Here is a 25,491-nt window from a genome sequence, read left to right as displayed (position 1 = left end):
GGTCAATGGGCTGTGGTGTACACAATACAGATAGATCCTAGTGACCTCAAAATGACCTTGATAGAAATATACCCTTAAAATAACCTAATTGACAAACTTCGTTTCTATGAAACGGTGATCCCTTGGGCCATTGAAAGCCAGTGATGGAAAACAGGAGAAGCGTCATTGGGAGCCATTAATTTGGGAGCCACGTTTGGCTGTGATCTTATATTGGTAGTGGACATGTTCTGTCAGCTGAGCAGCGGTCACAGTTGTCATAGAAACACCGCAAACAAAATCCACTCAAAACATTTGTTATTCCAAATCTTTCAAGGCTGTACAGTCTCTGATCCTGCCCGCTGTCTAGGGTCTCTAAAAGGCGGCCATCTATCTACATTAGATCAATGTCGGCCAAACCCGAAGATTTTGGACCGGCCGACCACTAATGTGTATGGGGGTGTCCTAACTTTTCCCAGACAAAAATGTTGGAGGAAAGCAGGATTGGGCTTGTTGGACTGAATCATGCGACATAAGCAAACGCACCAGAGGTGTCTGGCAGCAGCTTATTCTCCCTAGGCACATTGAGATCACATTTATGCTCGGCCTAGTTGTGTGCAGGTGTATGGGGAAGTAGTGAGGAATAGCGGTCGGCTGAACGAGCATTCAGCCGACACCTATTCTGCGGTGTATGGCACACTTTATCACGCTCGCTATAGTCCCCGCTTCCCCATAGTCTCGTCTCGCCCCTCCAGACTCCAAAACTGCGTCTCTGGCGTCACAACCTACATGGAATCCTCAGGATCTGAACAGAAATCTTACTCCTGGCCCCTTTAGGAGATTGCTTACATCTGTGATGGCAGCTGTTGACCTCCATGTACTATGGTACATATGGTTTACACGAATGATATTTAATTTCCACATCAGTTATCAAGCCCTCCTTTATTGCCTAAAGTAAAATTCTTTTAATCAGGCGTAAATAGGCTGGGATGGGTGCCGGATTATTAGATATTCTGAATTAGTATGTCGAATTTTCTTTTAAGGATAAAGAGCCATGTGGGAGACCGGCATTTCACCAAATGAGTCTAATGGATTCTCTCTGGTCAGTGTTCTACTTTATCATTATGTTTGCTAGAAACAAGCTTCGGATTATAGACATTTTTTATCGGATGCCGGATTAAAGGAATTTCACTATATTTGAAGTGAAGCTGCAGCTTGGAGCATCTTTTAAGGCTATATTAATAGGGTTGTTTTATGAAGGCAGCCACCTTCCATATGCTTTAATGGGGTAAATGGAAGGGGGGGGGGGGGTCACCCACTCGTTATGGTTCTCTATGAGCCAGAGTAATAAACAGAGCGGCTCTCAATCTGGTGGACCCAGTCCGTCCACGTTTTACACGGTCGAGCATCCATTTGAATGTCCGGCATATAATACATTTCCCCTGCAGCAGTGTAGGCCGGACGCAGCTTCCTTCAGGAGTTTCTTCACAATGGGCGTCGTTGTGTTCACCCCAATAATCTAATCATCTAAATGAAAAATGACCTCCCTATCAGCTGCAGGATTTCCCACTTCAACTATTCTGATCATTTATCCCCCAGATATAGAACAAGAGACAAAAATAAACTTGAAACCTGAGAGGAGCATTGATTTAGGTGGCACACCAACTGCTGTAACAAGGCTGTCTCTTGCCCTGCTCTCGCACTGACCGCCTACCTAAAAAAAGCTTTAAGCTGTTGCATGATCCAATTCCCTGAATGCTAAATTTAAGTCATGCAATGCTTAGTCAAAGAAACGTGACATTGGAGGAGAGATGAGAAGATGAATGAATCGCTGCTTTGACTACCTAAGAGTCATCACCCATCATCCTCTTTACATACCCAAATGCTGAGACCTTCATCAGTAACCACGCATTGCTCCAAAGCATTCAAAAATATAAAATAATGTAACTTTGCAAATAGTCTTGATTAAAATGATCCTATTGTTTTGTGTCTATAGCTTCTACCTATGTGTTTCCATGGTTACAGACTACAAACAAACCCTTTGTAGTCTGAACCTGCAGTCCATCTGTTCCCTACTTCTTTTTAACGTTCATTTGATAGAAGAGAAGATAGAAAAAGGACATGGCTAGCATCAGACTACACAGGGTGTTTTTGTAGTCTGTTACCATGGAGACAGGTCTGCATTGGAGCTGTATAAATAAAACGTTAGGAAATTTTTCATGAACACCATTTGCCAAGCTGCATTTGAGCAACACAAATTTTTTCCACAAGGGCACATTACCATTAAATTTGATTTTCCTTTTTAAATAAGGAATCTTTATTGCATCACTGTTAATATCAATTACGGTCTTTAAAAATACTCAGATACAAGCGGACTACACTTCCAAAACCGCTATAAACTAGGCAAAAACTACTGTTCGCTTCCTTTGAACATCCACTCTTACCTTCTTCAGCTGGAACGTTAACTGTTTGCTGCCCACGGCTGTGTCCGAAACATTGAGTGTTCCAAGACTCTCTTCTACCTTCAGTCGGTCTTCAAGCGTTTTCCTTAAAAGGACAAAAAACAGAAGTTAAAGCAGTATTCTACTCACACAAATATATTTTTATGAGATAAAGGGGTTATCCAAGATTAGAAAAGCATGGCTGCTTTCTCCCCCTGAGAAACAGCGCCACTATTGTCCATGGGATGTGTCTGGTATTGCATGATGATTACATAGTCATATCAAATAGAAGAAAAAAATACTCAACACAATTAGGAATCTTAAAAAGCATCACAAGATCAGAGATTATACCTTGGGGCTGAACTCCATACAGGTAGCAGGAGTTAGTGCTCGTCAACACAATCAACCATTTGACAGTAAATATACATTAATCTACATTAAACAGTTGAATAACTTTGTAAGTATACTGCATGACTTATTATATACTGATCCGGAGCTACAGCCTTTAATATAGTCCGGAACTGCATTCACTGCTCTACTACTTGTTATTGGAAACAGTCAACAAGCTTGCTGTAAGCCACACCCCCAGCAGCTTAGCTGAGCTCCTAAGAAGCGGGAGAGTTTCTTCTTTCAATGAGATTACTGCACAGGGGCGAATGTAAAAAATACACTTTCCTTATACAGAGCCGTATTTGCGATCCATATCCCACCGCATGGTGTGCCTAAGGAAAACGTAATGCAGTCAGTGCATGGCAGTACGCATGGAATAGCTGTGTGCATGAGCTCTAATGCAAATCACCAGTGAAAGCTACACACAGGATGGCTGTATATTGCAGAACTGAAGCCTGCAGAATTGTGAACGATGCTCTGGGCTATAATACAGGCTGTTACTGCGGATCCGAACAAGATATAGAACGCAATGTATTTACAAAGTGGCTCATCATTTTCGGTGGATTAACTATAAACTGTAAAATAGTACATATGCATTAATGGCCGCCCCATAGTCCGGCCTTAATCTTCACATTCATTTACGAATACTGATGAATGAACTTGATCAGGGACATGGAAAACAATCTGCATTCTAACTGGCTGATAATATAGACTACATCAGGGAGAACCAGGAGACGCCTCTGTGTATCGTTACCTTGGGCTGCTGGGTTTACAAGACGACAGCAGGGACCTTGTCTGGGGCAGCATTGAGAATTTCTGATTGGAATGGCACAATATAACCGGCAGCAAGTCATGACCTGATCTGCTTACCTAGGACTGGTACTACACCGATCACACGGGCACTACATTACGATGGGCAGTTTACAAGAGTATTGTCTGCAGATTAGACAACAGGAGAACAAAGGGTCCGGTAATGTTTCAGTGATTTCCCTAATGAGGAGCCGCCACTGAACGTTACAAAAGAGACGCAGATCATGCTGCAAAGAATCAGACGTGACCCGAAATACTACAAGGGGAGAATAGAATATTAAGACCGCTGCCAAAACAATCCATAACTCACGCCAAGGTCATGAAACGACGTATCCTATAAAATCAAATAGTGGTTCAGGTATGTCGTTTCTGACCTTCATTATGAAAGAACCTGTGGGTGAGGTGGTGTAATAAGAGGAGCTTTCAGACTCTTCGATATAGCGTACAAGGAAATACGCACTAGTCCAAACGATGATTTTGAAAAGTAGAAAATTGTATTTGTGTTTTTCAATTGACAGAAACAAGTGCAAAAAATTGACAAATATAAATGTAATACATGACCCATCAAAGGTGAGAGTCCTGGAAATGTCTCGGTTAGATTTCTATCATCCTCTTCTCAGTTAGATCCTAGGATTTACACCACATGTGGAGGGTCGGCGTCTGACAACACCCGTGTGACGTTTCGGGGGGCCGCCCCCTTTCTCAAGCATGGGTGATATATTATATTTATATTTGACAAATTTTTTTACTTGCTTCTGTCAATTGACATCGAAAAACAAATACAATTTTCTACTTTTCGAAATCGTTTAGACTGGTGCTTATTTCCTTGTACGCTGTATCCTATAAAATCACCTCTGTTGTACAATAAACGAGGGCTAAATAATAGATTATACAGCACGTGATTTGTAGCGAATGGAGAAGAGAATATTTTTAGCCCATTTTGAGTTCGATCAATCAACTATCAGGATGTAGTAATAAAAGACATCAATCCCTGTCCCCAATGTGGATTACAATCAAAATTCAGTAAGTCTTTGAAATGGGGGAAGTAAACAAAGGAACCAAGAGATACGGAGATGTTGCCTCCTGGCCAGGTCCTAAGATAGGACCTCATTGCTGCAAAGTCGTCATATTATATTTCGCCATGTAGTATTATAGAGAGTGCAGGTTTTACTCATACGTACTCAAAAGGTCCTATGGTTTACCAATTTTGGCCAGAGGTTGTAAAAAATGAAAGGATGACGTGAAAGGATGCAGATTCCTCAACTCATTGGGAATATGGTGTATAGACTGAACTTCTTTGCAAGATTGACCATTGCACAAAATGAATGGCCCCCACACCACCACCGGTGACTGTTTTATTACCAATTTATTTCAGATATGGAATTTGGTTACTACAGAATTAAAAACACGTTAAGTTTAGACGACTATGGGATCCATGGATCCACTATGTCAAGTGAAGAGAGGGCCATGTTGAATAACATCGTAATTGACTAGAGGAGAGGGAAGAGAAAGGTGGTTGTTATTTTTTTATAGGTTCGTGAGGTGCAGGTTGCTCACACAGCTTTATAGTATAAATTTCGGTCAAGATTTCTTAGCTAATTTTGATGAATTGAGAAATTTAAAAAAAAAAATATACAAAATTAGAACGAGTTGTAGATGGGGAAATGCAGGTCAGAGGTCTCCACCTCAATGAACTTACAAAAAGGAGAGGGAACAAAAATGATAAGAGATGAATGTAATTGTAAACATTTAAGACAAGACAATATTGGTCTTAAGGGGGTGCTTTTGGCTGTTTACAGGGTTTCTCGATGTTGGGACTCCAGTGATCTGTACGATAACCAGGCAGCAAGTGGTCGATTCTCCTGCAGCACCTCCACAGGGGATATTAAGTATTACACAGCTTTTTATTTAATTCAATCGGCTGTTTGTGTGAAACACAGATGTGCCTGGTCTTCCAGAGCAAGAGATGCTCTTCTAGCTGCTTTCCACTTTTGCTAATAGAGGAAGATCGTGAATGGAGGACCCCCCCTCTATATAGTACAGGGTAATCAAGGCAAGTCATACAGAATGTTATATGGATACAGACATTAGGGAGTCTCAGGACAGTTTAGGGTGAGGTGAAAAAGAATAAAAATAGAGAAGTGAATAGGATACTAGAGGACGAGGGGGGAGGCTCAGTACGGTTTTATCTGAAAGTCATATTTGTGTTGGGGGTGAGAGGGGGAAGGGAATGGTTAGTCATTGTGGCTGCATTAAACAAGCTGACAAACCAAAGCCATGCCATGTGTTGGCAGCTGTACACATGATCCTGTCCACCTACATGTAAGCATGAAAGACAAATAAACCATCCAGGAACTTTTTATTATAGTCACTGACTGTTCCATCTCTTTCTGCACCTCATCCATGACAATATATTTTACTATTTCAGGGTCTCTCTAGAGCCGTACATTATATGCAATTCTAACTCTTTCACGTCATACAAACAGCACAGAATTCCTCCACATCAGTCTTACAGACGCTCCACAATGTTCATCTAGCAGATGCAATTTTCCCCACTAAACATTCACCTGAAGAGCCGCACATGGCCTACCATGCTCTCCGTCACTACCAGAGCACAGGAGGGGATGAAGAATGAGATTTCCATGCACACCGGAGTGCAAAGAAATAGAACGTTCTCTAAGGACAGGGCTCACTTGGTCTGACCTCACGACTGGCACATTTTGTGCAATTATGCCTTCGTCCACTTTCAACAGAGCATTCATTTAAAACATAGGCTAGTCTAACCAAGGTTACAGCCACTGGTATGTGATACGTCGGGATGACAACCATATGGGTATTTTATGGCTACTCATTTCCATTTTGGAAGGTCACCTTTGAAAAAAAACAATGAAATTTGGTAAAGGGGCTCAGGATTTGGAAGGGAGAAAAAAAATAAAAATAAAGAGACCCCACCCCCAGAACCCGTGCCACTCCTGTCCATGGGACGAGCCTGGAATTGCAGCTCATCCACATTTATGGGAGATATGGAAACCGTGGAGAGCACTCAGAATAAAGAGTGAACGCACATATGCAGATACTTCACTGAGGGATTGGTGGGGGTTCCTCATGGGACCCCCCACTTACGTAAAGTTAAAGCATATTTCCGTTCCTTATTTTCACAACCAAGATTCTGGTTTGTCTTTATTAATTAAAAACATAGAACCATTCTGAATCTACACCAAGAACAATTTACTTCTAGGCCAATTCTGTGAATATTTGACATCCTCTTTCAAGACAATCGGTCTGATTAGGTGTCCTGCCATTGTGCCCTGAGCTCAGATTTTCCTGGTAAATCCCTGTACAAACACCTCCTGTGTGCGCCTGCAAGCCGACTATGGCAGGAGATCAGTCGCTGGCACAGACTGGGGTCCTCTCCTCTGAAAAGGCCGCCGAGAATGTGGATACTGACAGCACTGAAGCCTCAGAACAGACACACACACTACAATATACTATATATCAGGCCAGGACAAATCATAGCCATGTCTAGGAAACTGCAGCTAAACCGTAGACGAGAAAAAACATCACAAAGCGCACATAGCGCATCAAATTATATAGGAGCTGGTGATCTGACGACTATTTTCTGCTGCTGAGTGGAGTGCCTTCAGTTCCAGATACATTGGCCCCACAGCGCCAGGGAATATCCGTTTTTTCCTTAAACTTCTATTTATCAATGGACCCTTTGGATCCGGATCAGAACCCAGGCTGCAGCAATTTTTTAAAAACACGCTTTCAATGACGTTGAGCTCCTAGCACAACCAAAAAGGGTTTCACCATTTAGCAGTGCCAATGAAAATAATTTTTTTCCCTCAAACTTCTTAAACTACTAGGAAACTGCAGCGACCTACTGTAGCCCCGCGTTCACACAACCCAGTTGAGGAGCGACTGAATAAATAAAATCCCTCATGGTAGTATCATCAGTGCCCCCTCAGTTTAAACATTTTCTTCACAGATTTTTTTATTTTATTTTAATATTCATGAATTTGCCAGAGGGAAGTGCAGATGGGGTTAATACTTCATGCTGCGCTTCCTCACCATCAGGGTCTGCTCTTTGCAATCTCCTTGTTTTCCCCTCTTAATAATGTATGAAATGCTTTTTGTCATAATGAATTCCTGTTTGCCCACTCTCGCTATGAGAACGCATTTCATCCGCTGCCCCCGCTGCCACATCACTCAGATATTATTCAAAACTGGAGAGAAGACAAAGAAAACAATCTCTACTTCTTCACCAGGCCAATGGTCAATGACAGAGCCCATCGTCACACAATTCACTTGCCGTCTAGTCAGTTTTCCACTATTGGAACAATAGCCCAAAAATCTTAAGATGTCTGTAGATGTTGAGGATCTACACGTCAGATCCACGAGACCCCCACAAAGCACTAAAAATAAGTGTTACAAGCGCTTTGCTATTCCTCTTTAGCTCCTGTCGGCATTTGTTGGCCCTGAGTGGGGAGCGGTGTACAAGTTATATACACCGATCAGCCAGAGCATTAAAACCACCTGCCTAATATCGAGTAGGTTCCTGCCGTGCAGCCAAAACAGGTCTGACCCATCGAGGCATGGACCACAAGACCTCTGATGGTTCCTATGGTATCTGGCACCAGCACCAAGACATTAGCAGCAGATCCTTTAAGTCCTGTAAGTCGTGGGGTGAGGTCGGGTTTCCATGAATAGGACTTTTTTCCCCAGCACATCCCAAAGATTCTCAATTGGATATCGAACTTTTTGTTCCTCAAACCAATCCTTCACAGTAGTACATCCTGGTGCCATCTCTTTCACTGCTCAGTGACACACGCACCGGGCCGCCCACATAATGTAAAAGAAAAACATGGTCATTAGATCAGGACACCTTCCATTTGCTCCTTGGTCCAGTTCTGATGCTCGCGTGCCCCTTTTGGGCACTTTGGCGGTGGACAGGGGTCAGTATGGGCACTGACAGGTCTGCAGCAAGCCGTGATGCGGTGTGTTTGACAACTTTCTTTTTCAGTGATTTGTGGTAGAGTAAGGGTATGTTCAAACGCAAACACGTCTGAAATTACGGAGCAGTTTTCAGGCGAAAACAGCCCCTGAATTTCAGACGTTTTTGCACGTACTCGCGTTTTTCGCGGCGTCTTTTGAGCGGTTTTTCATTGATGCGGGCATATTTTTACGCGCCGTCTTTTGACAGCGACGCGTAAAATTACAGCTCGTCTGAACAGAACATCGTAAAGCCCATTGCAGGCAATGGGCAGATGTTTGCAGACGTAATGGAGCCGTCTTTTCATGCGTAAAACGCCTGAATTACGTCTGAAAATAGGTCATGTGCACATATCCTAACTCTTCTGTGAGATGGGACAAGACGGGCGAACCTTCACTTCTCATGGACATCAGTGAGCCTTGGGCTGCGGTTCTTACTTGGACCTCATTTGGTGGGTACTAACCACTATATACTGAGAACACCCCACAACACAAACTTCAAGGACTGACTGTTCACTTGCTGCCTAATGTATCCTACCCCTTGACAGGCGCCGTTGTAACGAGATAATCAGCATAATGAGCCATAATCTTTTTGTCTACTGCACCAAAACAAAAATCAGACCAATTGTCTAGGATTACGAAATTCTGTCCAGAAACAGCGCTGCTCTTGTCCTGTGTCTAAAATTGCATCTCCGACATTCACTTACATGGGAACGAGCCGGTAAAACCTTAAAAGTGGCAAAATAGCATTAAAATCAGTCAAGGTCAGAACGTTCTGATACGGACAAAATAAAAGGAAAGACGAGGACGCTGGAAATGCAGCCGTCACAAACAGATAACACAATCTACGGCCTCATGTCTGGAACAATTTACTGGCAACTTTGAAAAACTTCTGGACTTACTTGTATAATGCACAACCCCACAAATCGGGGTAAAGCCATGAACCCTGAAAAATCACCTGCCGTTTGAAGAGTTTATATTAAAGCTGGATAATGATTGCAGATATTTTAGGGTGAGATTTGATACACTGGTATTATACCGTCCAAACTGACAATGTTCAGCGATTAGGACGTCTGAAATATTGTCATTGTGGACGTTGTATTGCAACCAGTGCATATGGCCATAATGGAGGGCTCCTATGGCAAGCCATACAAGTCACATGTGGCTCCCGATCCATTGGTTGGGGACCACTGCTGTAGGTCATATGTCCAACCCGACTCAGATTATCAGCTAAATCAGAAACACCCATCTGTAGACGTCACTAAAGTAGGGCATATAATGTAATTTTGCTATTAGAGACTAAGAAAAAAATCTCTGATCATCAGTGACGGATGTCTGCTGTTCATCTGCATGTATACATGGCAGCCATCAATGACTGGTGAGGGGAGCGCTCCCTTAATGAATACAGCAGACTGATAAGTAGGGAGTTTACTGTATTTTTTTAATTTGCCAAAACGGCACAAAAATATTGCGGCATTTAGCCAAGAGTAGAGCGGACCTCACCCCATACTATACTGCTCTTAAACATGACATGGTATGATGGCAGATGGGATTTAAAGGGGTTGTCCAGGTTGGAGGCTGCTCTTTACACGGATGATTTATACTGTGGATAGGTCATCATACCCAGACCCCGCACCGATCAGCTGCCTCCAGGCGCTAGAAGTTATGCAGTGGTCAGTGGCAGAAGCAGATGGCTCCAGTCACTGTATAGCGGCCGTGCTGGGCTACTGCAGCTCTGCTACTATTCACTTAAAGAGAAGAGATGCAGTACTGCCACTATACAGTGACTGGAGCCATCTGCTTCTGCCACTGACCACTGGATAACCTGTAGCGCCTGGAGGCAGCTGATCGGTGCGGGGTCTGGGTATCGGACCCCCACCGATCATACACTGATAACCTAGTCAAATCAACACTAACATATCAAAAACTACACATTCAAGGTGGGAGGATGAAATTAAAAAAGCATAAAAAAATAAATAAAAAAAAAAGAAGAAGAAAGATCTAGCAGCTCCCTGTGACTTGCACTTTGACCTTCTGATCAGTGCGCAGATGGGTAGATCAGGTGACAACCTTAGTATCAAGTGATCAAATTATGTGTTTATCAAAAAAGGTACAGAGGAAATTCCATGGGATTACTCAAGGTGCCAATAAAATCATACCAAGCGCATCAATCACTTCTGTGCGTCACATCATGTGACTAAGACGTACTACAACATAACAGAATGACAATGTCAGGATTGTGTGGGCGTATATTAAAGTGCCATAATCCCGGCTGATGAGATATCAGGAAAAGGATTCAGCTCTGTAATGCTGAATCATTGAGTTAAATCACCACCATCATAAAAATTGGCTTCAAGCTAAAATAATAAGGCAGCAGTGTAAAGTACAGGGGGTAAACTCAAATGACCTAAGGGGGGGGGGGGATTCTCCTATTTATCACCTCATTACTATGAGCCAGAGTGGGGAGCTGCTGAGTATCCAGCTCAGGTAGAACTAGTCGATCAATGTATTACATGGACGTCCATTTATTTGAAGTCTGCAACTTCCACTGGTGAAAACAGGAGTTTCAGACCCAAATCGATCAGCGGACCACCCAGATTAATTTTAAGAATGGGTTGTCCTAAATGCACATTTCACAAGACTACATGGTCATCTCTTGATCTTATATCTCCCTTTATCAGAACCTGAGGCAACATCCTAAAATTGGTCATGCTAAACGTAGATTCTTACAAACGAAAAAGCGCATGGGCGATAGGGGAAAAATAGACGGCCACATGGAGAAAGCAAATTGGCTAAATGTGTAACCCGAAATTCCAACCTAGACAGAGTTTCACACGTGCGGTTTTACCAGTGGCCAGATGTTACCCTGCAGCTAATGGGATTGTATAAAATCTCTGTTAAAAGAAGGAAGAAGTTTTCAGTGCTTGATGTGTTTTTTTTTTTTAAACTGCATGCCTTATGGGTGGTGGTTTTGTAATGTTTTTGCTGCAACTCCCCTAATTATTGGAAAATTGTATCATTGAAATAGTTCCTTTCCTAAAACCATGACTGTAGTTGCAGTAAAAACCCATCCTTATTAACCAAGTACTAGAGGCAAATTACTCTAAAGACAGGATTTGCATAAATGTCGCGTAGTGAACTTGGACTCAAAGTGGAGATGCAGCCCTGACACTTCTGTTCACACTTATTCAAGGCAGCCTTGACACCATAAATCCACTCACAGGAACCTTTAATGTGACAACTGTACCGCACGTCTGACCAGCGTCATTACAGAAGGATCATCATTAGCACTCCACCAAGCATGGTTTATATTCTGGAGGAGAGACTATGGAGGTTAGACCACTCAGCCACGTGTCACACCTACCTCATCATCTTTTGCTTTTTGGCAGCATCCTGGAAGCTTCGGAACTCCTCACCGGCTTTTATCTCATAGAACTGAGGCTTGAGGGTCGTCTGATGGTCCTCCTTCACCCTTTCCTGCCTCCTGGATCTTTCCTCTTGGCGTAAGAGTTTGCGCTGTTCCCTGACCTCTTCGACCCATCCCTTTTCATCATCGGAAGTGTCTGAGCTTTCTGCATCACTTGGTTTTCCTTCTGGCTCTTCCTCTTCCTCCTGAGGCCAAAATTAGAAGCAAGTGACAATCAGACAAGTAGCTTTAGGCGTTAAATGTCCATTTATAAACCTCGCCAGTGTCATGCAAAACAGATGTAGTAAAAAGATTTCCCCGAAAGACAAAAGGAGCGGACACCTGTGTTTTCACCGAGACGTCTAAAGAGCGATCGAGATGTTTTTATAGAAACAGTTGTCACTATGAAGGAGATTTACATCAAAGCTAAAAATATATTTCTGTCAGGAAGCAAACGGATGAAAAAATAAATAAATCCACATATCCACGAAGGAAACATTTACACCAAAGTCATAGGAGAAGAGATTTTCTAATCATGGGGCACACCAGACGTCAGACTATTATAGAATATCATGGGATCTCCATCCAGTTACAACCCCTCATTCTCATAGTAAGCACTGTGACAAGTCCTTCAATGGAGAAAATGGAAAAACTTGTTTTCTAGTACTTATATGTAGAGATACGAATCACCTAAAGTTGTAGGCCCTAATCCTGAGGCTGCACTACTGAGATTCTGATGACATGTCCGTTTCTGATTTCTACCATGTATAGAGGTCATGAAGACCTTGTGTGGATACAAAATTCATAAGATAGATCGATATATACATATACCACACATGCATAGCATCTGACACCTCTATGAATTTCTCAGTAGTGCAGCCTCAAGCTTTGGAGCCTGTAACTTCACGTGAGGACGACGACATCTCAGCAAAGAAGAAAGACTGAATGGGTCCCAGCAGCGATTTTACTGAAACAGCGCAGATTTGACATAATTTCCCCTTTGTTCTCAACATTGGTGGAGCGTTCCAGCTGCCGGCCCCCCCATCAGTGTGACCCACCACCAGTGTGCCTTTAAAAAGGAACACTAAGTATTTGGCAATCGAGCACAATGACTCCACAGCCGGCACGCGGGGAATAAAGGATTCCCCGTCTGCTAGTGCTATAAATTTTCCCAGGAAATATATTTCTCAACTGTGCCACAGAACATGCAGCTAGGACACAATGTAGTCCTATCGAACAGCGCAGTTCACTGAAGCTGGGTCTATCATTACTGTACCTTCTCATTGTCCTGCTGCATTTCCATCACCTTCAACTTCTTCTTCCTCTTCTCACTGACTTTGGACACGAGCGGGTTGAGCAGCCTGAACTCCTCGCTCCGTTCATCCACCTGGTAGTCAGGATTCTCAAACATGACTTTAAACCGGTCATCAGACAGAATATTGGGCATTTTCTGTAGAAGAAAAAGTCAAACATTGCTTAGAGGCCGATCTAATGGGAAAAAAAAATCTTCCAAACTTTCAGCCTCTTGGCTGACCCCGGACTGTGGGACAGGACAACTTTTCCAGGTGTTCGTAAATAAAGAAAATAGTCAAAACGAGAAACAAGACATTTCATTGGTGACCGCGGATGATAACAGGGAGTACCAAGAACCAGACCCATGGCGATCAGCTGACCACCAGGGTAGCGGCTATCAGAGAAGCGGCTGCCTTGAGGAGACAACCCAATTACCAATTCTACCAGTAGTTCCAGGATCTAGTCAACAAACATCAATTACAGTTTAGCAGAGTTCAAATAATGGTATTCTCTTTTTTGCACTGTATTCTTAAAGGGGAACTAAGCGTTCAAACTTCTGACATGTCATAGTGACATGTCAGAAGTTTGGATTGGTGGGGGTGCAAGCACTGAGACCCCCACCAAATGCAAAAAAAGAAGTGGCAGAAGTGCTCGTGTGAGCGCTCAGCCGCTTCGTGTCTGTTCGGCTTTTTCTGGTAATCAATGTATCGGAGTACGGACTCAATAGAAAGTCTATGAGCCCGTACTCCGAAACATCGGCTTTCTGGAAAAAGCCGAACGGACACGAAGCAGCTGAGCACTCACACGAGCACTTCTGGCGCTTCGTTCTAGAGATTGGTGGGGGTCTCAGGGCTCGGACCCCCACCAATCCAAACTTCTGACATGTCACTAAGACATGTCAGAAGTTTGTTGAACGTTTAGTTCCCCTTTAAGCAATCTTCTTATATATTCTGCAAAGCAGCTAGAACCCGAAGATACAGTATATAGACACTCAAACCTAGAAAGTACGTTCACTGCACCCCCCAGCATGGTACACGGTCATTGACAACTGAACTTATCTGACTCCTTCCTTACCTTTTGCTTTTTCTTCATGAAGGGGCGCTCACCATCTTCCTCTTCTAGTAGTTTGAGAGCGAGCTCCTTATTCACCTTTGGTAGTTTCTACAATAGAGATAAAAGGTTTACGCTGAGTAACCGGTGCAGGTAGATTGTATATAGTGAGGGGCTGGTCAACAAGGAAGAGTATAGATGAAGCACTGCACCAGGAACTGGTCAAACCAACAGCTTCCAACAATTAAAGGGGTTGTGCAGGTTCGGGCGGTTTTTTATGCGGATGATCCATCTACAGGATAAGTCATCAGTATATGATCTGTGGGGGCCCGACACCCAGACCCCGCATGATCAGCTGTTCCAGCCGCCTCTGACACTGGCATGAACACAGCTGCAGTACGGCCGCTATACAGTGTATGGAGCCATCGGCTTCCGGCACCGACCCGGAATAACTTAGGGTGCCCGAAAACATGCACCAATCACCCATAATGCAGCTTTTTTTTAACTTTGGCTCGAGAAAAGTTCAGCATTGTGCTACAATTTTGCATTATGGGTAAATTTACTTATAGGATTTCTTCTTAATTGTTCGATGCCGCTACTCATTTACATGACCGATATTAGCCAACCTCTAATGTAATGCAGAATGACAAATATCTCCTCCGCCCATAAAGCAGACTATAATACGTACAAAATCTGGAAACTAATATGGAGGTAAATCTATTTATTAAGGAACCTCTAATTGCTAATGGAGAAAAGAAATTTCTCGCGGCTTCCCTGCAACCCGCTAACAGACACAGGATACGTTACAATAGTCTGCGTTTGCCGACACATGGGCAGAATACAAGCTGCTGTAAATGGCCACCTGCATTCTGCTGACAGACTTTCACAGCAATGGCCAGGAATTGCTTTTCACTACAGCTTCATATAGGGGAACAGTAATATATATATATATATATATATATATATATATATTCCTCCAAAAGGTGAACCTACGACTGGATTGCACCTCTCTAAGTAATTTACAGTTCGTGCATTTTACCTTAATCTGGACACGTTGAGCCCGAGTCTCCTCAATCTTTTGCCTTATCTTCTCCCTCTTGTATTCTTCATAAGCAAATGGATTGACCATTGCTTTCACCTGTGGTCGTGATAAAACAGATTATAATCCGGAATTGTATTTCGCTTTGATGCTTCTCCTGCAAAAGCTCCACGGATGTTGCCAATTACCTTATGGTACAACCGTATATCAATAAAATAGCCATGCATGTAAGCCCGGAGCATGGGTGATCCAATGAGATGGGACAGACCTGAAAAAATAAAAAAAAGGGACAAAACGTTCAAAGGTTTTATGGGAACACGCTCTTTAAAGCACTATTACGCAACTGCAGCTCCCCAAGAGGTAGTCATCCAATTTCCCTAGATTTCTGAATGGCAAATAGAGGACAGGGGGATGCATTAATGTATAATTAGGCAGATTTACCATTCAGGACTCAAGAAAAGCTCTATTGGGAGCAGTAATGGTGCCCATATTGGTCTAGGAGGTTTTTCCCAGAAATCTATCACAAATATTAAAAGGGGATATCCAATCAGGACACCTGTCCAGATGTCCTATTAGAGTATGGGGAAATCATAGCAGGTTGTTTCCCGCTCCGTATCCCCCCCCTCTAGGAACCAAAGTGGAGAGCACTAACGAGCAGCACTTTGGCAGACTCGGGTCATCACTGGATTACGTAGAAAGCCATTCCTCTGAATAGCTGGCATGTAATACTACATTTCCCCTGTAGCGGCTGCTGTAAGGGAAGTGTGTAGCCAGAGAAATCTTCAACTGGCAAAACCAGGCCCCGGACCTTCATCGATCAGCGGATTGGCACCACTCAAAGTTGTTATCCGGGTGGGGGATGTAGAAAATTTCATTTGTTTTTATTTTTTTCTAGGGCTGGTTTTTATAAATAAATATCTATGATCTGGCCATCTTGGTCATGAAACATGATTAACATTGAGACAAGGAAATCATACAGTTATAAGAAAATCAGATGGAGTCACGTAATGCTGGAAAACAATAGGATGAACAAGCAGGTATTGTATAGATCAACATTACTCACCAAGGTCGTCCAGATCCTTTTTGGTGACAAACTTGTAGTCGTCATAGACTGTGCTTTCAGGGTTTTCTTCCAACTCCTCCGTCAGGTTGTCCAAGAACGAGCACCATCTGGGAGCAGGGCCCAGTGCCTGAAACCACAAGCATGTCCACGTATTAAGACACAGAACATACAAGCGCTTACATTTCTGGAGGCACCAGCACTGGAACATTCCCATTGTCCCAGAATTCCTAAATACCCATCAGACATGTACAGGAAACAGTGGTGGGACACACACACACACACACACACACACACACACACAACTCTCCAGCTGCTGCAAATCTACAAACCCTTTAAGGGTGAGCATAACCTTGCATGATCAGGATTTGCAAAGGGGTTAGGAGGGGGGACACATTTCCACATTGTGGTTCACTTCCACTTAAATAGATCTTTCTTTGTCCACTTCTCCACTGACCAGCATTACAACCGTGACAAACGTTGGATTAGAAGCAAATCTGGTCTGTGGTCGACTTTAGACCCTAAACTAGATTGGCAATGTTTTAGATCGGATGACCAAAATAGCTTCTGTGCTTCATACCTGGCTAAACTCTAGTGGGCAGAAGTGCATTAAATGGGTTGTCCCCAATATCTCTTTTACAACACCTCACAATTGACTCCTGAGACCCAAATGATCTGGAGAACGAGGGGGTAACGATTAGGCCTTTCCATGGACTGGTGCCTGCACATGCATGATCAATCCCAACTTAAAATAGATGGGAGAACTTAAAGCGGTTGTTTCAAGACATTGGCAGCATACCTATAGAATATGCAACCTATGTTGGAACGGCAGGGTTCAAAACGCTAGAATGAAATTGTAGCAGTGGCAAAGAAAGCACTGTGCCCCTTCCCCTCCTGACAGCTATGCTTGGCTGGATAGTCATCATGGACTATACTGGGCCAACCAACCATGTGACCTTTGGGAAAAGGCCGATAGGAGCTTTCCTAGTGCTGCTACCTCTAGATCAGCGGAGGTTACAGTGGTCAGACATCCGCCAATCTGACATTGGCAGCATAACCTAGAGATCTGCCACCAACGTCTATCCTGACAAAAATTAAGTTTCACAACTTGTAAGATCCTTGAACTTGGTGGGCATCAAACAGTCCGCAAATTTTCATGCAAATCCATAATCCTTCCCACCAATTAATAATAAAACACATTATAGGCACAATTATTAGCACTAAAAATTTATTTCAAAAAATTAAATGGATAAGATTCTGAAATCCACCAACGTAGTAGAGATATATATACTGTTGACGTACAAATTTCACGACTGCTGACAATGAACATAAATGTGAATGAGAAAACGTACACAGTGGAATACTTGTGGTGACGTGACCTCCCAGCATGCACTGCAACATCAGTGGAAAACAAATTGCAGTTTGGTATTTAAGGGCTGAAATGGAAGCTGTGAACACGTTGGGTTGGTCCGGACTCCTGTAGAGCAGGAAACATCGTGAAAATGTTAATGGCCGTCAGAGCTTTTATCGGAGGAAGGAGGTGTGAGCAGTAAATACCTCGCAGGCTCATTACCGAGCAGATGGCAGAGAAGTGAAATCAGGACACAGCACTGGTGCCGCGTGGAGGACGCTCTGCAGCAATTCTGGCTGGCAGGATCACAGGATGGCTCATCGCAGCCGCAGCATAGCTGTAGATGGCTCGGCCTACGGCACAGAATATCACCGTGTGCCAGCTGCGTGGTTTCACACCTATTAAGCTGGCAAATAAAACCCATCGCTAGGACTATGAGGCACAGTGGGATGGCACATTACCCCCCCCCCCCACTTAATGCTCCTGTACTCGGTTAGCAATGATGCACGAGACCAAGAGCCCCTATAACATCCATGTCGTACAGTGCCGCAATACAGCACCCATAGAAGTCCACACGGCCCTGCTGTACCTTCAATATGACTTTTTATAAGTGAAGTTTTTTTTTTGTCAGATTCCGGATAAAATAAGATGGCGGTATATGTCAATGGATGCTATATTATGGGATTATTCTCACCTAGATGCATTAGTACTTTCAGGCGAAAAACAGCTCCATATTACGATACAGGACGAAGCATCACATGGCTGCACACAGAGCGCCTATGGCTCTAATATGGAGCCGAAAGGAAGAGTAGGTGCGCACAGGGCGGATACGCTGTGTAGAAGTACGCAGCACATCTGTCCTAGGTGCAACTGAAAAACTGCACCAAACTGTGGTGCAATTTTTTGGGTGGACTCTCCGCTGTGGAAAACAGTGCTGTTTAACAAAAAAAAAATACAAAAAAAAAAAAAAAAAAATCAACCAATACATACTTCCCGGCATTACCATAGCAACGCGTCCCTCTGTTCTCCATCCAGGCCGGCCACCTGGGATGACACTGCAGTCCATATGACCGTTGCAGCCTGCGATTGGCTGCAGCAGTCACATGGGATGAAACATTATCCCAGGAGGCCGGCCTGGATTGAGAACAGAGGAACCCGCTGACAATGCTGGGGGGGGGGGTTAAGTATTAACCTATTTACTAGTTGTAAGCAACAAAAGAAATTTGCCATTTGTTGCGGGTTTTACTTACGCACTGAATTCAATGGAGAAACCAGCAACGGAAAAGCAGCAATTCCGCACAATATATGAACGACTTTCTGGCGGATATTTTCCGCAGCGTGAATGAGGTTTGTTCACATCTCATCCACTTTTCTTCTACAGTAATACGCTACGGATTTTTTACGCAAACTCTGCCATACGCACGTGGAATAAATTTGTCTTGTGCTAATTTTATCTTCCATGATGTGATCGTCTCCTTTGATGCCTAAAGCAAAGTTTCGAATATATATATATTTTTTTTACTGCTTTTTGCTTCATCCACTTAAAAATAGAAGTTTGAGGAAATGTATAAATAAGTCCTGACATTCCCCATTCACTAACTGTCCGCCTGGCTCTCGCTGTGATCTAACACAGCGGCAAATGCTCTAGGAGGCAAAAATTGCAATAAAGGGAGTGATGTGTATAGATTTAAAAAAATAAATAAATAAAAAAAAAAGTTTTTTTTTTTAAATTAAATCCATTTACATCTAAAATAACGTTTTTGCAGTAAATAGTCTCGGTCTTGAAGATACAACCGTAAAGTAAACACAGCGCACACGTCGGCTTTCTACTGAAACCCTGGAGGAAATCACTAGGATATCCTGTCGTTAGGTCTGATCTGTAATTTCTCTCGCTCTCCTTGAACACGTTTGGACTGGCGGCGGACGCACATGTTTTCCACCCTGAATTAGACACAAGCCGGGTGAAATCTTTAACACATTGACCTACTTCCTCCTGCCCATCTGCACACAGCTCAACCAGACAAACACAGACAAAGCTGGATAAAACAAGACAAACTGGGGTGACACCGAGGTCTCCGGCCCTCCCAGCACAAGATTCATTTCATTTTCAACCACCCTGATCTATCTGGAGGATCAAACAAACAAAGGCATTGAGTCCGTCTTCTGCTAGTTGTTTCTTTATGGGAGATAACAAATACGGCCATTATTCCTGCTATTATGCCTGAAGAGTATAGTTGGCAGGGGTTCGATCTGTGGGATCCCCAATGATTCTGTACAGAGTTCCGTAAGCTTTTATACACGGCCATTTCTCTGTATTAGATCCAAGTTGGATCAGTTTTTTTTTTACGTCATTGCATAGTCTTCAAAAGCACAAACTTGTTTTTTTTAGATCTAAATAACGGAGGTGATTATTTGGGGTCTTTTGACTTCTATGGGTAATTGGAAACTCGAATCATGGGATGTCGCTTTGCGGCCAACAAGTGCAAAAAGTCCATGTGAATCGAATCATATTCATAAGGTCAGTGTACAGACAGCATTGCGGCCGGATTAGAGAGAAAAAAAAATAAAGTGAATAGGCTATATTCACAAGACTGTGGAAAGCGGTCGTCACACGGCCGTTTACAGAACAATGAAGTTCTATGGGTGTATTCACACAGCAGTTTTTTTGTTTGTTTTTTTAATACTGAATACTGGCCGTCAAAAAAAATAGAACATGTTCTATTTTTGGCTGTTTTCACAGCCCGACGACCCCCATAGAAGTCAATGGATCAGTTTTTAACTGTAGTTTTTCCATAAATCAATCCTTGTGACTGCCATTAAAAAAATTATCCTGGCCTTCTCAAAAGGGGCTCCCCAAGCACAGCGCTACTTTAAGCACTGAGCCTTGGAAAATCCCTGACATCACTGACCTGACCAAATATGGACTGGGATGTCAGGGCTTTCAACCACAGAGTCCTCGGCCAGAGCATCGCAAGCTCTCTGGCCGGGGACGCCGGTTTTGGGAAAGCCTTTGCGGCCCTGTAACGCAAGAATCCACGGCCAGAGTGTCGGCAACACTCTGGCCGGGGATTCCGCCCCTGACGTTACTGTCCATATATGGACATATAGTCCCAATGGCGCTATCTACAAGGGGGTGTGGCACTTTCTACAGGGGACATTGTCTTGCTATCTACGTGGGCATGGTTTCACTATGTGGGCACTGGTGTGCTCAAGTGAAATTCATCTGTTTTGTTTTTTTTTGTTTTTTTTTTAACGGCCACGAAAAACGAACGATACGAACATTAAACAGTCAGACGATCGGGAAATGAACGACAATTTCATGACACTGGTGCAAAACGGCCATAAAAAAAAAACAAAAAAACTGACAGTTGATCAGTTTGTTTTTTTCCTCTAGTGTGAATATAGCCTTAGGCACAAGGGTGGGAAATCCAAGGCACGTGCAGTATTTGATGTTTTTTTTTTTTAGCCAAACACAGGAGTGGATATTGAAGGGAGGTGATATATCAGACGTATCCACCATGGCTCAAAATAACGGCCACAAAAACTGCATGTGTGCTTCCAGCCTAAATGTATAATCACACTCGGATTTGTTGCAAACATTTCAACAACGTACATCTGAATTGGACTTGCAGAAATCCACGCACATGCTGCAAAAACAACCCCGTTCACATGTACGGAATAGAATTTTCAGTTGCAGAAACTCCTGAAATGAATCTGCTGTGTGTGAACACATCCTAGATGGCACTCATATTAGCTGTAATCCAGTTTTTCCAGAAACTGCAAAGACATCACACGAATAGGCCACGACTATAAAGATTATACAGGAAGACAAAATTAAAAAAAAACAACACAAGCACCTTGATAACTTCGCGCGTGCTTCCTGCTTCCGATTAAATTTGCAAGCAGGCAGAGCTAGGTTCACATAGTACTTGCTCTGAAACAGATCTATACTGAGCGAAGAAAAACAATAATCATGACAATGGATGACGTCTGATACACTTCTGCATCAGTCCTATATCCAAGCTGGATCAGCTGAGCCTGTGTTTGTTTCAGTAAAGGCTGGGGCATAAGCATCTGTCAAACACCAGTGGCGGCAGCTTATCTCTGGAGAGCGCAAAGTATCGGTCATGTTGAAATCCGTCATATCCCCTCCTGCTTCCCCACAACAGCAATTTGTGCTCCAGCATTGTTATTTTATGTAGACATGTCAGGAGAGCAGAGTGCTCCTCTATACTACACCACGGAGGAGAGAGGACAGCTCCTCTATACCACACCGGAGAGCCGACAGCTCCTCTATACCACACCACACAGGGGAGCTGACAGATCCTCTATACTACACCACACAGGAGAGCCGACAGCTCCTCTATACTACACCACGGAGGAGAGCCGACAGCTCCTCTATACTACACCACGGAGGAGAGAGAGGACAGCTCCTCTATACCACACAGGAGAGCGGACATATCCTCTATACTACACCACACAGGAGAACGGACAGCTCCTCTATACCACACCACGGAGGAGAGGACAGCTCCTCTATACTACACCACACATGAGCCGACAGCTCCTCTATACTACACCACACAGGGGAGCGGACAGATCCTCTATAGTACACCACACAGGAGGGCTGACAGATCCTCTATACTACACCACACAGGAGGGCTGACCGCTCCTCTATACTACACCACACAGGAGAGCCGACAGATCCTCTATACTACACCACACAGAAGAGCGGACAGATCCTGTATACTACACCACACAGGAGAGCGGACATATCCTCTATACTACACCACACAGGAGAGCTGACAGATCCTCTATACTACACCACACAGGAGAGCGGACATATCCTCTATACTACACCACACAGGAGAGCGGACATATCCTCTATACTACACCACACAGGAGAGCTGACAGATCCTCTATACTACACCACACAGGAGAGCGGACATATCCTCTATACTACACCACACAGGAGAACAGACAGCTCCTCTATACTACACCACACAGGAGAGCTGACCGCTCCTCTATACTACACCACACAGGAGGGCTGACCGCTCCTCTATACTACACCACACAGGAGGGCTGACCGCTCCTCTATACTACACAACACAGGAGGGCTGACAGATCCTCCATACTACACCACACAGGAGAGCTGACAGTGTAGACAGATTCATACAATCTGAAGGCTGCAATCACACAAATATACAGGAGTAAAAGACGCCTCAATAACTGCAATCTGTGGAGGCTTCGGATACCGCTCTATAAAGCTTATTTCTAGATAATGGAATAAAAACTGCTCAGGTTTTTGTTCTTAGGATTGAAAATAACACGGCTACATTTGTTCATAAAAATTCCATAACAAACCATTCTTTTCATGCATGTTCTTTCCCAAGTAGCCAGCTTTGCCAACTTTGATTATAAGTCAAGTTAGGGCTGGGCAATTAGAGAAAATTCCCCGGTTTAAACTGTATCTGCATCTTCAGGACGCAGATACAATTGAATGCAATGGTAGAGCAGGGGACCGTAAGGTCCCTGCTCTACCATTCACTAAGTATTCGCCGGAAATGAGGCAGACACATGTGCGTGGAGGGCAGTTATGGAGGGGGCATTCTACTGTGTGGAGGGCAGTTATAGGGGGGCATTCTACTGTGTGGAGGGCATTATACTGTGTAAAGGGCAGTTATGGGGGGCATTATACTGTGTGGAGGGCAGTTATGGGGGGGCATTATACTGTGTGGGAACAGCTATAGGGACATACTGTGTAGGGGCAGTGTTGGGTGCATTATACTGTGTAGCGGCAGTGTCGGGGTATATTATATACAGTAGTATACAGTAGGCTCAGGGGATAAATATTAAGTCAACGGCGTAGCATGCAAATAGGGGGCATGGCATGCAATAATCGTTCATTAATCGTAAATCGACATTACATGATTAATTAATCGTGATATTTATTTAGGTCATTATTGCCCAGCCCTAAGTCAAGTAGTAACTACTGAAATGTTTTCCCAACATACATAATATATACGGTAGTCAACCACAGAGAGGGAGTGAACAGGGGACTGCCATATTGGCTCTCATGGAGCTCCTTTTCAAACAATTGTAGCGGTCAGACAAATTGTGAAAAAAAAAAAAAAAAGAAAAAAAGTCCCTGAACTTTTAGGAGAATGACAGAAAAGGATAAGTTCTCATTTTTGGCTACAGGAACACTAAGAAATATTTACGATCATAATTTTTTTTTCGTATTATACAAACCCAAGACAAAATTTGGTTTGAGTATCTGTAAAGGACAATCAGCAAAAAAAACACATTTAATACGGACGTGAAAGTTCTTCAAGTGAGCCACAAGTTAAGATAACCAGTTTCTACAACATAAATACAAGATGGGAGGATTTAAAGATTCCAAGGAAATTGCTCAATTCCAGGTACTGAGATCATTTCTAGAACTCCACTGATGCCGCTCACGCAGTTTGCTGACGTTCGGAAGCTTAACCACAGGGCACACGGCATCACCTATACAGGCTTGTTCATGTCACATCCATAATTATTTCAATACAAAACTCCCGCAAAGATTAAAAGGTCTATCCTGTCATTAACGTCCTCCACCCCCTGAGCACCACCTCCCATAGCTAATGGTTTAATTGCTTTGATTTCCCCAAATATTCCCAGGATTCCGCCGAGGACCAGAAATAACTGGATCGGTCAGCCATAATAATCTAGGAGCTGTGGGGGACATCCAGCTTCCAAACAGCAGAGAACACCATAGAAGAAAGAGAGGGCACTATATAGGGTTATGTCAACGCAGATCACCCCTCTAATGTAAGAGCCCCTGTCACACTCACGTGATCGTGGGGGATTGGCTTCCGAGACCCTAGGCAAAAAGCAGATTATGCTGGGAGAAATCTTAGCGGCTATACATTTTCTGTGACCGCTTTAGGGGAAATATAGTATTACATGGCGGCCATTCAGATGTAGGACTGTCCAACATGGACAGACCGAAGAGTAAGAGTTCGCTCACACAACTTATTTTCAGGTATATTTTAGAGCATCGACTGTATACCATTCAAAGAGCATATAGTTGTATCCCTTTTCTGCAGTATACTTTATTTTTTGGAATAAACACGGTGCCCAATTCGGATGAATAAAATTTGATCATCAAGTAACCTTATAAATCTCGGTTTACACCACGTTGGGGCAATACTGCCAACATATACTAAAAGCTTAACTAAAAAATATAGAAAAAGTATAGAAAAAGTATAGAAACGAGCACTGAAATACTCCCCTAGGGTCCGGCAGGGCAGAGGTATGCCAAGTGGGTGTCATTGCGGCACATGCTCCACAGATTTACGTTTATCTGTTCAAGCGTAAGCCAAAAGTGGTGAAACGAGCCTCAGAATGACAAAAACAAAAAAAACAAAAACACCAATGCAATAAATTCCACCTTCCCTGGATCTTCTCTAGGAAGTGAAGAAGGTGCTCGGCTTCTCAAGGCTCTGAGGACAAGTGAGCAGAACATATGTCTGTCTACGGTCGCCACTAGACTGTATAATTGGATATTGCACTGTAATCCCAGAGCTGAAAATCTACATCTATTGGATTTGAACCAGACCCAGGGCTCTTATGGGCTGGGCTGCCGGGCACCTTAATTCCCTGCAGACCACCTGCCAGTACACTGCAGGACTATTCTTG

General features: G+C 43.4%; 1 protein-coding gene across 2 annotated transcripts in view; it reads right to left on the bottom strand.

Moving 5' to 3' along the window:
- NOL10 (nucleolar protein 10) overlaps positions 1-25,491 on the bottom strand; it is a 52,558-nt gene that overhangs the window by 802 nt on the left and 26,265 nt on the right. For both annotated transcript variants that reach the window (XM_075863887.1, XM_075863886.1), the window contains exons 14-20: positions 16,461-16,587; positions 15,586-15,665; positions 15,398-15,496; positions 14,383-14,469; positions 13,292-13,465; positions 11,974-12,221; positions 2,421-2,523 (exon numbers count right to left, since the gene is read on the bottom strand). In XM_075863887.1, coding sequence (XP_075720002.1) covers positions 2,421-2,523; positions 11,974-12,221; positions 13,292-13,465; positions 14,383-14,469; positions 15,398-15,496; positions 15,586-15,665; positions 16,461-16,587 — 918 coding nt within the window. The remainder of the gene's footprint in view (positions 1-2,420; positions 2,524-11,973; positions 12,222-13,291; positions 13,466-14,382; positions 14,470-15,397; positions 15,497-15,585; positions 15,666-16,460; positions 16,588-25,491) is intronic.

This window comes from Rhinoderma darwinii, chromosome 4, assembly GCF_050947455.1.
Source record: "Rhinoderma darwinii isolate aRhiDar2 chromosome 4, aRhiDar2.hap1, whole genome shotgun sequence".
NCBI classification, from domain to species: domain Eukaryota; kingdom Metazoa; phylum Chordata; class Amphibia; order Anura; family Rhinodermatidae; genus Rhinoderma; species Rhinoderma darwinii.
Note: the sequence above shows the minus strand (reverse complement) of the source record. Positions and strands in the feature narration are given on the sequence as shown.